This window comes from Limulus polyphemus, unplaced genomic scaffold (genome assembly GCF_000517525.1).
Source record: "Limulus polyphemus unplaced genomic scaffold, Limulus_polyphemus-2.1.2 Scaffold373, whole genome shotgun sequence".
NCBI lineage: Eukaryota > Metazoa > Arthropoda > Merostomata > Xiphosura > Limulidae > Limulus > Limulus polyphemus.
Genome location: NW_013665983.1, coordinates 474,047 through 492,715, shown reverse-complemented (window position 1 = coordinate 492,715; position 18,669 = coordinate 474,047). Strand labels below are relative to the sequence as shown.

The following is an 18,669-nucleotide window of genomic DNA, read 5'->3' as shown; positions in this document are numbered from 1 at the left end:
TTCTTGTTTATTTTCTCGTTCTTTATGTTTCTTTTCTTTTTCCTCCAACCACTGCTGTAATTTCTCTTCTCGTTCTTCTTGTTTCTTTTCTTTTTCCTCCAACAGCTGCTGTAATCTCTCTTCTTGTTTATTTTGTTGTTCGAGCTGCCATTGTTGCAGGTTTTCTTGCAACTGCTGTTGTCTCTCTTCTTGTTTCTTTTGCTGTTCTTGTATTGCTGCCATCAAATCTGCTAAGCTGTAGTTTGATTTGCCGCTTCTCGTTTCCATCTTCTCTTTTTTCTTCTTTTTTTTTGGTTATCCCACTTTCTGACACCAATTTGTTACGCCTCCAGTCTTTAGTTAATTTTCCGTAAATTCGTTCCGACGAAACTTCAGAGACACAAGTCCTTTCTTAAATAAAACTGGTTTATTCTTTCCGAATACAACTTTACGATACACTTAATTTCAACAGTCGCTCTATAACAACGCTATAACTCACGTCTCACGTGGCCAACAATATTTTATCCGCATACATTCAATTACTCATTACCTCCTCGTCGCTTCGTGGCTGGTCTTATATATACAAGACTACACTATATCTAGAAAGATCACGAGATTTAAGGAAAAGACGTGAAACTTCGAGAATGACGTGGCGTGATACTAGTCACGTGACCTCGATGTCGTAACAATATATACAAACTAAAAAGTAAGTACTTGACAAGTACCATCCTTTTTAGTGCACTTGTGTACCCACGGCATTGTCATTCCAATAGCAAGTAATGAAGACGTACCTCGATGTATTAACTTACTTGCCAATGAAAAAGATCGTCATACTCCTTTACATAGTAATACAGTAATATTTCTCAAAAGAAATATCACGTGACAGCAAAGGGGAATGACTGAAAACAATACTGTTAAACCGAAATAAGTTTAGCCACACTTCATGATGAACACTTTATTTTCAAAACTACACACATGACTAGAAACATGTATGTGCAAACAATGTTGAAAATTCATGTTGAACATGAAAGGCTCAAGTTGCTAAGCTAAAGCAGACAGGAGCCGTTAAATATGCTTTACATACCAAAAGACTAAGTTAGTTGAAAAAGGCTAGAAGGTACATTGTTTGGAATTGAACACTCTGAATGAGTCTATTGTGGTATTCCCCTAAGTTTTATGAAATATAATGTAAGAAAAAGAAAGGAATCTCCACAAGCAAAAGTCCAAGGATTTAGATGGTCGATTAATAGGAACTAAAACAGAATTATCAGATAATAAACAATATTAAGCTTTTACTAAATATTAAACGACGAAAACTTAAAAAATGTCAAAAACGAATGGCGAAATTAATATAGATCCCCCGATTTGTCAGCGATAAGTTTAAGGACTTATTTCATTGAAACCTGGGGTTTGATTCCCCAAGGTGGACAGAGTGCCTATAGTTTATTGTATGGCTTGGTACTTGAACACACAAACAAGTAAACCAGTTAACAAATACATCAAAAACAAACTCAACAAACACTGATCGTGTTCTGTTAATTATAAAAAAACAAATTTCTCTGTCTAAGACCTAATACTAGACTATATTGTTCTTAATTTCTTTCCAGGCTTGGGTGACCTTCTAAGAATCTAACTCTAGGTCAGACTTTATTTGCTTAGTCTAGTATCATAAAAATTCATATTTTAAGTCAGTCAATTATAAAACAAAGAGTCGGTCAGCATTAACTGCTTTTTCTTTCCACATATAAATCAGGTTTGCGACCCAAATTTCAAAATGCTGGTCACCAAAGCCCAATTGACCAATGAACAGGCAAAGATCTTAATATAGAGTGGCAACAACTAAGAAGGTGTAAAAATTCTAAGACCAAAGTTGGAGATGGACAAGACCGATTTTCAGAATGAAACTTGTGCTACAAAAATCAGTAGAATTAATTTTAAAACATAGTAATGTTATAGAATGGTAAAGTTTATTGTACGGATATTATAATACAACTGTTTAACGGAAGAAATTCTTAAAGTCTTAATTTCTTTATAAATTTTAGACATAATCAAATATTTTGAGTTACTTTAAGGTGTTTCCGAAATACTTAAAACCTGTTATACTTTCTCTTTGGTTACTACTACTTTATAATGTATCTATGACACACAGATGTGAGGCTAGCTTCAATGCCTATATTTACTTATGATTGTGGTAACTTTAAGGATATATCTCTGCACAGTTACCTGATCTCCACTGACAAAAAGGAAAAAAAAAACAGAGAGGTTTGTGGATTTAAATGTAAAATAAAATATGAAGTGACTCGTTGCAGGTGAAATAAAATAGACAAGTTACGCTGTTGAAGTTAGAATAAGAAATAAATGAAACGCTATATTTTTTGCAGTAATATGAAAGTTTACAAACAGATGAATGTATGTGATCAGTTAAATGGTAGGACTAATGCAGATGAAACGAATGGTCAGTAGCTTCAAATGCGCTGAGACAAATATAATATGTCCACCAGTGAATCTTGGCTGTATCAGATCTGGACCAACTGCCTTCCACGAAATTCGAAGTGAATCTGTCCCAAGTTCGCTAACACTCACAATACACATTGTTTCTACAGCTGACTAATCAGCGAAAGGGGTGACAAATTATGGAAATGGGTTGAAGGTTATTAAGGTTACTGAATACATTTCCAAAAACATTTCTTTGGTTTAGCTACACGGAAAATATACCCTCAATATATCGGAACCATGGAATTTCTGAAAGGTTTATACTGTGGAAAAAAGTTATTTTATTTCAAACTAATCGTCCCCTTGTGGGATAGCGGTAAATTCACGGACTTACAACACTAACATCCGAAGCTCGATTCCCCATGGTAGACAGAGCACGGATAGCTTATTGTATAGCTTGGTGCTAAAACGAACAAACAAAATATTCTCTGAAGATGTTGCACGGTATTGAAGAAAGTGAATACCCCAAAGCCATTTCGTACTTTTATCTAAAGCATTGACCAAGACAGGTTAACGTATACACTGTTGTTTATCCAGATTGCGGTAAGAGAGATATGAGTGTCAATACATTTTCATTTGTTTGTTTTTAAGCAAAAAGCTACACAATAGAGTATCCGTGTTGTGCCAACCACGGACATCGAAACCCTATTTTTAGCTTTCAGGCTTACTGCTAAGCCGCTGAGGGGCGTGTCAATAGGAGTAGACAAGAATATGTTCAATTCGGTCAATTTTCTTTTAAGAAATTATATGATCTCATCAATTGGAAAATTAATAAATATAGCAGCAACATCAAACTTAGCATTGTTTCTTTACGAAGGTCACTGTTTTGGGTTGCTTTGCTTTGCTTTGAATTTTGCGCAAAACTATACGAGGACTACCTGCGCTAGCCATCCCATATTTAGCAGTGATAGACCAGAAGGAAGGCAGCTAGTCAACACTAAACACCGCCAACTCTTGGGCTACTCTTTTACCAACGAAGAGTTGGATTAACTATCACACCATAACGCCCACACAGCTGAAAGAACGAACATGTTCGGTGACGGAGATTCAAAACCGCGATTCGAATGTTGCGAGTTCAACACCCTAACCACCAGGCCCCTTTGTTTCGCTGTGTAATGGTGAGAATTTTCCAAGAACTGGTTTTTCAATATCTGTTACACACAATATTTTGTTCTTTTATCACTTTCATTCAGATTTTTTTTTATAGATAGCTTGATAAGCAGTTTATATTGTAACTTAAAGTTATGTTTTAGATTATTTTTGTTTAAATTTGATCTTTATTTTTTCTTTTAGCTTATGGGTGTGTGTGCTGAACTGGTGAGAGAGAATCAATAAAGGTTTCTTTTCACTTTATTGTCAGCTCAACACACCCATTGAAAACACTTGACATTGTTGTGTACTGTATAATGTGTTTGTCTCTGTTTGTCTCCCGGTACCTGAGCGGTAAATTTACGGACTTACAACGCTAAAATCCAGGGTTCAATTCCTTGCGGTGGACGCAGCAAATATTCCAATGCGGCTTTGCACTAAAATAAACTACTCTCTCCGTTTGTTTTTTGTTAATATAGATGTTGTGTGATAATTTTGTGGTTTGACGCTTCCTTGTTTTGTTGAACTTAGTCGGAGTTTATAAAGCGATGAACCCTTGCTTTGCAATGTAATATTCGTCGGTCTCGCTGGTGAATCCTGCATATATCTCTGCGGGAAAACCATGTACCGGAAAATACCTCAATATTCCGAAATTATATATTAGAAAAATGTAACATTTTGGTAGATAAGAAATATATACCGTGGAGGAGTAAAATATATAATATTTGCATAATGTTAACAAAATGTATTAAATCGAATGACACAACTTTGAATGTAATGCATTTGTGAATTATTCTTTTAAAAGTATTTTCAAATTAATAACAAATAAGAAGTATTTGAGGAAATTAGAAAAATAATTATTTAGCTTATTAAGATTGAACTCATAGTCCCTCCACGTTTTCATTGTAAATATCTCTATTTTGACTTTTAACATAACATAATGTTTAGGGACAACAAGAGACCTATTGCTCAACCTTGGCTGTTCAATCCTCTAAACTAAACAAAAAGTATTAAATAAACTTTAAAAAATCTTAAACTCAACCCTTATCATTCATTTAGATATCAATCTTCTCTTAAACTCACTTAAATTTACTGCCTCCACAACAGAAGGCAACCCATTCCAGAGGCCAACCACCATGTTAGAAAAATATAAGTATCTTAGCTGAAGATGACTCTTACCCTGCCAAGATTTATATTTGTGTTCTCTAGTCCTACAATCCTCGCGTTAAGCATGAAAAAATATTACGAATAAACACTATCAATTCTCTTTACAATCTTAAACACCTCAATAAGATCTCCTCTAACTCTTCTTTTTTCAAGAGAAAACAATTTCAGAGATCTTAACCTCTCCTGATATGACAATCCCTCCATTCCAGGCATCATTCTAGTAGCCCTTCTCTGAACCCTTTCCAGCAATCCAATGTCCTTCCTAATGTAAGGAGCCTAATCAATGATCTATACAATAAAATTATAGCCTCTTTAGACTTGCATTCAATATTTCTGTAGATACAACCTAAAACCCAATTTTCCCTACCACTAGCAACAGCACAGTACTTGGATTGCTTAAAAGACTGATCAACCATTACACCAAGATCCCTTTCTTTCATGATACTGTTAAAGTTTTTCCCATCCAAATTATACTTATAATTCAAATTATGATAACCCATATGCTTTTGTTTGTTTGGAGTTAAGCACAAAGCAATAAAATGGGATATTTATGCTCTGCCCACTATGAGTATCGAAACCCGGATTCTAGCATTGTAAGTCTGCAGACATACCGCTGTGTCACTGGGGGAAACCCATATGCATTATTTTGCATTTATTATAATTAAAACTTATCTGCCATTTATTTGCCCAAATCTCTAAATGATCTGCAACATCCTTTTCACAGCTAGTAACACTCAAGACCTTAATGTCACCAGAAAATATAAGTAATTTATTCACCATTCTTCATGTATGTCATTGATGTAAATCAAAAAGAGCAGAGGTTTTAAAACTGAACCCTGAGGTACCCACTTGTGACATTAATCCAGTTTGACTGAACTTCATTTATAACAACGCTCTGCATGCTTTGTTCCATCTAGCCACTTTTTTATCCAATTAGCTAACTTATCCTCCACACCTAAATATATCTTTTTTTTACAAGCCTTTTATGTGGCACCTTGTCAAAGGATTTCTGAAAATCTAGATATACTAAATCTACGCCATTACCCTCATCTACATAAGCAGTAACCTTTTCAAAGAATCTCGAAACATTTGTAAGGAAAGATTTTCCCTTTGTGAAACCATGTTGACTATTCAATAAAATTCTAAACTTTGTTAAAGGACTTTGCAAAAAATCTTTTATCAGACTTTCCAGACCTTTCACCACCACTGATGTACATGTGTGTTTTTCATAGCATAACCACTTCGGTATATCTACTGTGTCCATCGAGGGGAATCGAACCTCTGATTGTAGCATTGTAAATCAATAGACTTACCGCTGTCCCACCGGGGTACCTGTAACTGATGTAAGACTAATAGGGCTATAATTACTGGGACAATATTTATTACCTCCTTTGAAAAGAGGAGTGACACTATCTATCTTTCAATCATTTGGCACCTGCCCACTATTCAAGGACTTACAAAAAATAGTAGTAGTAGTGACTAACGTATCCAATCCTTAACCTCTTTCAAAATCCTTGGGGAAATATTATTTGGTCCACGAGCCTTATCGTAATTTAAACATCCCAATTTTTTCTTAACAAGCTCAGAATTAATGCAATAATCTTGTTCGACCTAGTTTCAGTCTATAAACTGTTCAATATGAGGAATAATGTTAATCTGTTTATCTATATTTTTTACTCACATAATTTTTAAAATGGCCATTAGTGTCGTGTAACAAAACAAAACAAATATGAATAGTACCTTTGCAATAGATTTATGCTAGTGTGGATCTTGTTGTATAAGATGCGATTCCTCTTCAATTGATATTCTAACATCACGATTCTTAATTATTGTTTTAACAAGTATAGTTATTTAGAGAATATTTCATTAAAGTTTTTTATTGTATTAATTTAAAAACAAAATTGTTGGATTTTGCTAATTACCGAAAGGGGGCGTCGTATATGCATATACTTTTTCAGCAACAAGGATCATTGACACAATTTTACCCACTCTAATGTCAAAGTATTTCAAGTTCAAGTTGAACTAGTAGTAGGAAATGTGAGAATGAAAGGTAAGAATGTTCAATTAGAAGTTTAATACTTATATTTGTTTAAGCATCTGGAAACCATTTTTATTGAATGAAAGCTTACCAATTACAAATTTAAGATTAAGTATTGTAGTTTTGCTCCCAACGGTTAAAATTAAGAACATAAAATGAAATTATGATATCAGTACATGTATACTGTAATTTGTATATATATATATATATATATATAATATATATATTCTTTTTACTATTAGTAATATTACTAATGCCAGTTGGCTTAAAATTTATAATTGGCAATAAAAATAATTTAACTGCAGATGTTTTTTCCTCCAAAATTTCTATTGATTTGTAGACTGGTATTTAAGATTTTCTTTTGTTTCCCACTAGTTATTGCCCATTTGTGGGGGTGTGCCATCAAATATCATCCCCCCGTCCATATCTCATCCATGGGATGGGATTTCGTAGCTCTGCCAAATACCATCCCACATCTAGATTTCATCCCATCTTATCTTTCAGTGACAGTTCACTATGTGTCCATTTTTGCTAATTTTTTATTTTCATTTTTGTGGTTTTTATCAATATATTTCGTAAGTACTATTTCATGTAATATAAACGGCTTATTTCGCTGTATTATTTATAAAATATGCTATTTCTAAGCCAACCTGAACAAATGATTTATCAGTTATACTAATAGTATTAGTAATAATACTTTACGTGATACTAACACCGAGCATGTAACAAGTAACATTTTCTATTTGTAAAATGTTATTTAACATTTGGTTATTTATTAACAATGAAATAAATTTATCAACTCTTTATCTAATGATCATATAATGATCAGAAAGAAATTCTTGTAGAAAATATCACACTAAATCTTGTACTTACAAAAGACTAATAACTGAAATATTAACTAATACTATTGCTAAGAGTAAGACTAAGAGAGTTAGTAATCTGAGTGATAGTGATAAAGATAGTTGTGTATAATAATGCTTGGAGATGGTTTGAGTGGGTAATGAAGAAAAACTTTAATATGTGCTATGGGGATGAGATTTGGTGGCACAGGGGACAAAATGTCAAAAGATATATCTGAACATGAAATACTATTTTTACATGCCTCTAATTTTGAATCTGCAATTGATGAACAAATCGAGGGAAATGTGCAAAAGCTACATATGCAGTTAACGTGATTAACAATATAGCTAGTGGTTTCTAATGCTTTGCCAGCTTTTGGCATATTAAACTAAAATTTTGTATTTAAAAGTTTCTTCATTCAGGTTAACCTTGCAATTTATGAAGTATAAATAGTGGGAAGATGTCAGTTCTATTTCGGGTGTTCATCAAATAGTCTTTGTAGAGAAAAATAAAATCAGATAAGCAATGGGTCACAAACAGAACATGGCTGAGGACTGTGCTTCTAAATGCAAGGAAAGTGTTACTGTGTGTTGATTTTCAAGTGACTTCTTACGTTAAGATATTAGACAATTAAGGTAATAATATATTAAGCATTTCTGAAGCTAATTTAATTACTGATTTTTCCAGAGATAATGGTCTTCTATTGTTTGTTTACCACTTTCCTCCCATTTTGCAAGATGAAAAATAAACCTAAAAAATCCCAGAAAATTTAAACAAATATAAAAACCTAAATCGAAGAACTCTTCCAATAACACATGGTAGAGTTAAGGAAGTTTTGTAGATGTATGAGGTGAGAATAATCCACAACAAATACACGGAGTACTTGAGCTGTATTTGACATGACAACATGTTACTGCGATGTATTAACAGTGTGTTTCTTCAGAATCGATGGTAGAGGAATGCATCAGGTACATTAGCAAATGAAAAGAGAACCACATGACAAAATCAATTATAGTACAAATTTGCATGTAAATGAATTACAGGATAAACACAGTAACAAAAATATTTAACAAAAATTGATTAAAATAGCTTGGAAAATAAAAGTAGCTAACAGAAGGTTGAATGCTATAGGTCCTACTGTTTCAAATGCTTAATTGAACAAATAACTGAACTCATAATTTCCTTAAATTTTATGTTAGAAGTTACAGTAACATACTTAGTAATTAATATAGAGTTTCAGAATGCAACTTGTTTGATATAGTGTTTCAACACTCTGAACAGAATAGAACTCTACTTTTTAATCAAAAATACAGAATTGTTATGCAATGTACAATGGAACACTTTTGTCAAATCACATTGCTCTTGTACCTACAGTCCAATCAAACTGATTGCTTTTGTGATGTTCAGGTTACTTTGTGTTCATCTGCAAACATTTTTACTTATAAAAAAAATTAAAATTTTGTATAATGATTATACTTGTTACCATTTCGGCGATAGATAAAGAGTAATAATTCAATATCATTTTTAAGTCAATTGGAGTTATTTTTGTGGCTTATCCAGCAAATTTACCTTGGTTCGGCTTTCACTTATTCCCCCATTACTGGGAACTTTTGTTTTGGTCTGGCAACTTTTTTATTAATTATGAAAATATGAAATATGTTTTCACAATAATTTTATGCTGTCTTTTTAGACAGAAGAAAGAGAAAGCATTTGGTGTGGTTTTGAAGGTGATCAGAGTTTATTGAATGACTTGTCTGGGCACTTTTATGTTGGTCCAGCAACATTTTTATTAACTATGAAAATATGAACTGTGCTTTCACAATAATTTTATGATTTTCATATAGGCAGATGTACGGAAAAAAATTTTGTGTGGTTTTTAAGGTAATTGGAGTTTAATAAATGGGCCTTCCAGTCAATTTTATGTTGTTCTGGCAACATTTCAGTGAATTATGAAAATATGAACTATGTTTCCACAATAATTTTATGGTTTCTATATGGACAGAAGTATGAGAAGGCATTTAGTGTAGTTTTTAAGGCAATTGAGTTGAGTAAACAGTTTGTCCAAGCACTTTTGTGTTGTTCCAACAACATTTTTATGAATTATGATTCCACAATAAATATACGTTGTCTATGCGGACAGAATTACGATAAAGTATTTAATGTGGTTGGAGTTTAAGGTGACTGGAGTTGATCAAATGGACTGTCTGGCAAATTTTTTGTTGTTCCAGCTATCATCCATTCCTCGAATACAGAGATTAGGAGTAGATGTAAAGTGCTCATAGAGTCATAGTTTGTAAGGTGTGATGGGTACAAAAAGTATTTTTTAATTTTATTTGGGAACTCTGGACTGGCATGCACTTTTAAAAATGTTAGTAGTTAAGATGTGTAATTTGTTTGTAAAGTTTGCATGTTGGAGAATTGAAGGCTATTCTAAACAGAGTAGAGGTGATCAATAAAGGGAAGTGTAAGGCTAAGTAAAAAAAATACAAGTTTAGCATTCCTGCATCTTTCTTTTTTGCAGCTATCCCCCTCCCCCACTTTTTGGCAATTTTTTTTCCTTTTTTGAATTATTGTTCTTCGATCATACAAAGAAAACATCTGAATAAACCTGGTTGATTCATTTTGCCATTTTTCTTTACTTGTCATAAATTCTGTAATGTTTTGATGAAGAAATTCAAATAAAACCTGTTTGACATGGACCCTTTGAAAACAAGCAACAATCATGGGCCTCCTCCTTCCTTTTTTCAAAACTGTATGATAAACATGTTGTTGTTCTTGACCTAAACTGTGATAATAGTTGGATTTCAAGAAGAACTTAATCTTTTTATATTCAAGGGATACAGTAGTTAATAATGACTTTCAGGAAGTTAGAAACAGTATTGTTAGGGCTATAAGTAGTAGATGTAATTGTATTTTGCAGATTTAAGTATTTTTCCCTGTGCAGATGAGAACTGTGGGAAATATGGAAAACAAAAGGAACAGAGAAGGATAGGAACAAAAATCTCAAAGATTATAAGTGATTCTTTAGTATGGCAAGTGGAAAGGATAGTATGTGGGATAAGTATGGAAAAAATAATTATGATATCCATGGGCAGGGGTGGAGGATCTAATTGATTGATCAGTGAAAAAGTGAAGGTTGCTAGCAGTGATGCAGTTTTTGTTGTGCACATAAGGACTAATGATGTAGGGAAAAGTAGATATGAGTAGCCAATTGATAAGTACAGGGGGTTGATAAAGGCAATTAAAAGGGCCATAACTTAATTGTGTCAGGGATACTGCAAAGAATTAATTGTGAGAATGAAATTATAAGTAGGTCACTATGGCTAAATTGCTAAATTAGGTTAGTATACAAGGACAAGATTGGCTGGTTGGACTTTTGGAATCAGTTCAATGGGGAAAAGGAGCTTTTTGGAAAGGATGATTTACATTTAAGGGCTAATATTTTTGTAAGGGCAGCTTTAAGTTAGGGCTAGACAGTGATGAAGGGCTGAAATAAACTAAATGCAGAAAAAATGTAAAGTGTAGTTGAAGAACAAAATGTAGAAGTAGCTTTAAGGGTAGACTAAATTGTTATTATTTTAGTGCTAGAAGTATAAAAAATAGATGACTAGAGCACTGATCAGAACAGAAGATTTTGATATAATAGGAATATCTGGAACTTGATTAAATGTAGACAGTTTGGGTGACAGAAATTTTTTTGAATTACTGCTTATTTAATAGGGATAGAGTTCTAAAGATTGGGGAAGGAGTAGCTTTTTATGTAAAGTGCGATTTATATCATATTGAAGTTGTGGATATAAAAAATAATAAATATAATAAAAGTTATAACAGTTATGGTCTGATATATTTTTCTTTTTCAAATATGTTTATTATACCAATACCCTAATGGTAGTGGTATAACTAGTTATCATAAAGTCCTGGGACAAAACTTTTGATACTTTCATTTGTTGAAACTTTTTGTTTCAGAATATTTTTCTTTCAATTCCAATATTCAAAATTTCAAATAATAAGTTTGAGGACCTCTGGTAGGCCTGGGGCAGCTGTCCCTTCTGTCATTACATCAATGTCTAATAGAGCTAACAAATTATGTCTAGTACTAGAAGTAGTACTAAAAGACAATCAGGGAATAGTGTATAATGGCTGTGGCTACCATATTTGGAGTTTTGAGTAAATAGTTACTATCCTGGGGCTAGTTAGGTTCTACTTGCATGAAATGTCTGCACATGTGTAAAATCCAACCATATATTTGATAATTATAAGTTATTTTTTGTGTCAAATTGTTAAATACCTGTTGTTATTAGAATGTTTGTAAGATCATTAAACTGTTTATTAATGATAGAGTAATTAATTATAAGCCTGGTATATAAGCATGTATTATTCAATTGTCAACTTGTAAGTTTAAATGTTCAATTATTTAATATTATACTTTTAACACTACCTAATCTACATAATTATTTTTTGCTGGGATTAGAATAGTTACTTTTTAATGCACAATTTAATTGATACAAAATGAAATAGCTATACTTGAACATAATGACTCAGACTGTTTAGTCAAAACTACAGCATTTTTCCCATATATGATGAAAAAAGATTAGATGTTCTGAATTTTGGAATGCTGTATTGTTATTTATGTAGACTGGATAAATTAGTCATTATGGTGAAAAAAAGTTGGACTACTACATTTCTCTTGCTTAGGGGGTCAGAGTAAATGCTATAAAGATGGTCTAAAGACCAGTCTTAAAGAAATGTGGGGTACATGCTTCAAGTGGGAGCAAAAGGCACAGGATAGTACGTATACTGGTGATAATTAACATATACATCTTCCACTGCATTTGAATTGAAACAAATTCAAGAGGCTTAAGACAAAAGAGCTTAGAGAAAACTACAGTAACCAGTCTAAATGAGCTAAAATTATTGGAAATGGAAATATTTGGCTGTCATACTTGATTAAGGCAGACATCCATTATATGTAGACTGGATAATTTAATCATTATGGTGAAAAAAAGTTGGGGTAGTACATACATTTTTACACCTGTGAATCATTTTGGGAATTGCATCTATGTTTCACTAATTTATAAGTACAGTAAGACCCTGCTTAGTGCCACCCCACTTTAAGTTGATTCATTATAGAGCTCTTGTCTCCTTGATAAATTTGTTTTTCACGAGAGAGAAAAAAAATTGAAAATCCATAATTCTCTGAACAGTACTTTTTCATACTAATGGTAGAAGTGCACTAAATAACTTTTATTTAATTAAATAATGCAACAAAGAACATAGAACAAATGATATACTAAAAACAAATATAAGAGAGAACTACATCTATTGACAAATCCTGAAAGAGATGATTTGACAGGTGGGCATAATAGGAGGGGTCTGATTTCCTATTTGATGGCACTGTAACAAAACAAGATTGAAGGCTAATAAAAAATTTGTTTTTTACCAGCAATGACGATATTATAGTGTAATTTTTGTTAAATTTCTTACTTATTGGAGGGTTTGTGAATAAAATAGAAAAGAAGAGATGCTTAGAGAAACAATTTCACAATTCTCACATTAGGGGAAATTCAGGATTTTCTTAAGTATTGCAGTGCTTAAGTTTTTCATTATAAAGAGCCAAATGATGTCCACTGTCTCATGTAGCTGCTGCCTTGCCTACCTACTGCCTTACACCTTGGGGTCAGCTCCAGTTCATGAATCCATGTCAATTGGATGTGTTTCTTTGTTTTTAAGACTTTTTGTGTTCATTTACTTTAATATATAATACTTTACTGTAACAATCTGTGTTTATCAGTACCTAAATAAACACTTGTACATCATTCACAGATAAGAAACAATGCCTTCAGTTACATATCCCTATATATATAGATATAATGTTAAAATTACTCTGTTTAGAGCTCTTCTCAGGAACCCTTCCTGAGTGTTAAATGGGGTATAACTGTATTTGGAATTTTATTCTGTTCACTCAGTTGGCACATTTATCTTGGAAAGTGTATGTTAGAGGAGGGCTCTGGTTTCAGATTCTCACTTAAAGAGTATGTTTCCTAACATCTTGATTAGTTATAAAGGGATATTACACAACCAAGTTGTATTTTTGGTAATACTGGTACTGCGAAAAGTGAGTCAGTGATAATATTATTCATCCAAAATAACAGGAATGTTATTTTAAAGCAGAGGAACATGGCTAAAATAATGTTCCTCTTTATTTTAGTTTTTAATAATAGATTTGCTAGTTGAGAAAGACACAAGCCTGTTCACTTTTGTATGTCTTGACCTAAATCTGTATATTGCACACACAAATGTATGTGAATGGGCATGCTGGCCCTTTTGCTTTTTCTCATTGAACCATCCTACAGTCTGTTTAAATAGTCTTTCTCCAACCCATATTGATGTGATTCAGATCTTTCCATGTTGAGTTGCTCTTGTACTGTCAACAACCATGTGATTCAGTGTTCTGAATATACTTGACACAATGCAGAGCATGTGTTAATTTATTCACAGTTTCTTGTCAACAGGACTAATGTTGACAAGAGATTCTTATATGATACCTTACCTCCACTCAAATAATGGCTTTTTTGATTTGTGTTGCTCTTTATGCATGAAGTTTTCACTTACCACCAGCCTTGATGTTCCCACTTACCCTTGCATGTTCACACATGGTATAGTTGTGCTGTAGCATTCACATGAGCATGCAACAACCCTCCATCAATAGGAATGTGACACACCCTCCTAGCACAGCTGACTCTCTCTCTCTATATACTGTAGATCATACTCTTCGCTTCTTGATTTGGCATTTATTAGTGCAGTCATGCTAAATTTTTGCTTGGTACTTCATGTTTTCATTTTCACTTTAAGTTTTTGCTACATTTTGATTATTTTATGTTTATTGTTGTTTATATTAAAAAAAATTTTTTCTGGAAAGTTTTCCTTTTCTTTTCTATATGATGAACCCTCAATTTCATGTAACAGGTATTGCTTCTAGTTTGGATCCTGCCACAACTGATCCAACCACACTTAATACTACTGTGGCTTTGAGTTCCACACTTTTGGTGGGGAAGGTTTCAACCTTCGTGCATTATGAATTATTCTTACATGCAACCTTCAATGTCTCCTGAGCTGCAATGCAATCTCCCATTTTCTGGACAATCTGTTCCTGAGGGAGATGACTTGGACATTCTTTTTTCATTTCCTGTGTTTATTACTCCTTCCCAATCTGCCCTGCTGGATCTCCTTCACCATCTTTATTAGAAACAAATCACAACTTCAAATGAAAGTTACTTCTGAGGCAAACTGGCATTTTAGGTTATGTTTACTGCAACTGACCAAGAGCCATCCAATCATTGTACTTCCCCTAATCAATTTGAGGGTAAAAAAATATGAAAAACTAATTTAATTATTAGAAGTGTTTTGATGTTATTATTGATAAAACCTGACTGCCTTTTACTGGTTACTAAGCATTGGTAAAGTTCCAAGTATTATTTACTGTGATTTTAAATTTTAAAGGGAGAACATTATATTACCTTTGTATAAGGTTGATGGTGCCTCACTTAAATTACTATGTGTATTTTTGGTTCCTTAATACTTAATAGATAAATATCGTTAGTAGTGCTGATATAATACTATTAAGTTACCTTACTTTTTAGTATTTAAGGTATGAAAAAAAATTTAAAATTTGGAATATATATATATATACACTCACACACACACACACACACACACACACATAGGAGCTTGAGTAGTGAAATGGAAAGATTGAAAATGTAAAGTTCAACATCATGAAGCAACTGCTACATTTATACAATTAATAACTTCATCACTAATTTGCATTTAAATGCAATAATAATGACTCATTTGTGACATAAATCAATACCTAGTATCAGTTTCTCCAGGTGCTACTTTTAACCCACTAATATCGATCAATTTATTTACTCCTCCTCTAGTGTTTTACAGTTAATCTAGATTGTGGAATTGATTTTAGACAATCTTTTGTGCAAGTTTTTTCTGTGACAAGATTTAAAAAAAATATTTGAAAGTGAATTTGCAGGGTTTTCATTCATTTTCTGAAATATTTGATGTAAATTATCAAAATATCAAGTGCTTCTTGTGAAGGAACAAAATGTTCTGTTACATTTTCAATTTAGAAACCAGCTTTTAAAATTTCATCTGTATTACGTCTGATGATTGAACAGATGTGAAATTATGAAGAGAATTTCATATTTTTTTACCTGAATCTTCTAATACCAAGATAACAAAATGTAGTGTATCTCTATAAAATAAGAAAAAAATGTTTCTGACAAAAATCATATACTTGAATGCCCTTTGAATTTAAAAAAAATGCAGGTTTTCCATGATTGACCAATCGTTTTGTATGATGAATGGACATTCTACAACAGCAGAAGAATTGTTTTGTTTTAAATAAGAATTTGTACACATTTATTATATTATATCCTGCATGGAACAAGAAAGATTTCATTACAATAAATGAAATTGAACCAAGCTTGTTATGTTAAACTTTTTTGTCTTATCCAACTATTAGGGGGAGGGCCTTGTTCAAGAGGATGATGTAATGAGCTCATGATCCAAAGAAAACTATGCCAAAATTTTCCATTGACAATCTAAACATACTACGTAGTTTTTCATGTGATTATTTTGTTTTACGTTCTTGTATCATATATATTAGAAACATAGAAAAGAATCATGTGAATTCATTTTGAAACAAGTTTTTTAAACTTTCATATTGCTCAAAAGACAAGGTTTAGCTGTCCTGAAAAAGTCTTAAAATTCAGTTTTGGTTAGGGTGATTTTTTTCCCCAGAACCCCTTGATAAAGGGTACTGTATTTTTTTCCCTTGCTGGGGAAGACCTTCATACACCCCTTACTGCTTTTGAAATGTACCCTTCTACTTTAAATAATAATGATATTGAACTTTGGAAATCTACATTTTGGTGAAATTATATACTTGCTCGGTAGTTTGCTTGATGTTATGTGAGGTTCTGTAAGCTTAAATTATTTTTAATTTTCTTGGACAAAGCATATAAATGCAAAGAGTGATATTTAACTTGTGTATGCTTTTTTTATGGTGTGTATGTGTAGGGGAGGGTGATTTGAAATTTTAAAGTACTATCTGATACTTAATTTCTTATAAAGATTTTCTATGCAAGTTTGATGTAGTATAGAGGTCCCATAAATTATTGTACAACAGTAAATAGTATTTTTGTATAATGTTATCTAAAGATATAATTATATTCATCTTAGAGGTAAAACTTATATTTTTCAAAGTAATCTCCTGTGTTCATTATGTGTCTTATTTCAGAATGTGAACTTTTGAAATACTTTTACATTGGAGAACTGATGAATGTAATATTTCGAAATGTTACGCTTGTCATTGAGATTAGCAGTGGTAGCTGGAGCTGTTGGAGGAGCTGTAGCTACAGTTAAGAACAACAAATGGGAAGTTTCAACAATTGGGTTGATGCGGTTTGGTCGAGCAGCTGTAACTGTAAGTGTCAGAAATATTATGATGCTCATAAGTGTGCAAATCCCATTACAGAAAATTATATGATTTATACTAATGTTATAGTACTTTTATTTTCTATGATCTATTGTCAATTCTAATAACTCTTAGGCACATGTATTAAAAGAAGTAACCTTTTAGGCTAGAAAATGTAATACGGTACCATAATATTTTTGTATGTTATTTTATTTTTAAATTTCTTGGATACGGCATATAAATGCAAAGAGTGATATTTAACTAGTGTATGTGACCATTTTGTTTTATATATATATATAAAAGAATAATGTGAATTCATTTTGAAACAAGTTTTTTAAACTTTTGTGTTGCTCGAAGGACAAGGTTTAACTGTTCTGAAAAGTCTTAAAATTCAGTTTTAGTTAGGGTGATTTTTTTTCCCCAGAACCCCTTGATAAAAGGTACTGTCCCTTTATCCTTGCTGGGGGAGGACCTTGTGTATTTGTGTAAAAAAGAGTAGGAAAAAAACCCTTATATACTGAATTCATATTAATAGTTGAGTTTTCTCAGTGTCAATGAATATTTTTAGTGTTATATTTCCTATTATCATTATACATGTATTTTCTTTGCAGTACAAATGTTTCAGGTAAGGCTAAGAAAGTAAAGCTTAATGTCATGAAATCTGCATTCTTAACTGATGCAGCCTTGTTACTCTTGTGTTAAATGTTTGGAAAGCAGATGTTTGGGGACCAATAAACTCCAAAAACTTGTAATGGTTATAAAGCATATTTTGTATAATAAAGGTTAAATTGTGACATTTGAAGTCCACTTGCATTGTTTCTTTATGCTTGCCTCTTCATGGATGACAAATGTATTTATGAAAAAATACTGGAATAAAGTGGGCTAAATTTAGAAGCTAATCTTTTAATAGTGGGAAGGTTGTTGAACATTTACCATGTTTGAATGGACTTTGAGAACATTAAATTGTATAGTGTTGGTCTTCCTGAATTCATTAAAGGATACTGATATACTGCATGTGTATATTTACCATGTAATCATCCTCATGTACTTTCTAAGAGGATTTCAAGAACAATATTGGCCTCTGCTTCTTGTTTTCTTTTCATGGCTTTCTGAGTTTCATAGCTAATAGTTAATTTATTAGATATTTTTAGTTTCTCATTCACTTTACAGTTGTGTTTGTTTTTGTCCCTGCTGTTAGGAAATTAAATTTTTTACATGAGTATTAATGTAATTTAACTTGCATGCAAAATAAAATTTTGTACATTCTGTTTATTATTTTATTTTTTTTTAGCGTAGACAGACTTTATTATTAACTTGTGATAGCAGTAAGTCTTTATTGTGGTAGTTATGTTTTTTTTTGTAAAATTGCAAAAGTTACAGGTTTGAATTGGGCTTTTGAGATGAGAAAAAAAGTTAAAAAGCTGTAGGAGATTCAAATTAGTCAACATTGTGTTAATGGTCTTAAATCTATATCCTGTCAGTCTGTTTAGAATGTTTTTCATTTTGACTATGTCTTCAAACATTTAAGCCCCTCGACGTGGATTCCTGTACGTGGTGAGGGGACCTCCCAGGGAAG

The 18,669-nt window shown here is 32.3% G+C and overlaps 1 protein-coding gene across 1 annotated transcript in view; it reads left to right on the top strand.

Moving 5' to 3' along the window:
* The first annotated feature begins 6,689 nt into the window (after positions 1-6,689).
* LOC106457792 (uncharacterized aarF domain-containing protein kinase 1-like) overlaps positions 6,690-18,669 on the top strand; it is a 44,284-nt gene continuing 32,304 nt past the window's right edge. Inside the window, exons 1-2 of the mRNA XM_013917240.2 lie at positions 6,690-6,778; positions 16,917-17,102. Of these exons, the coding sequence (XP_013772694.1) occupies positions 16,974-17,102 (129 nt within the window). The 5' untranslated portion in view covers positions 6,690-6,778; positions 16,917-16,973. The remainder of the gene's footprint in view (positions 6,779-16,916; positions 17,103-18,669) is intronic.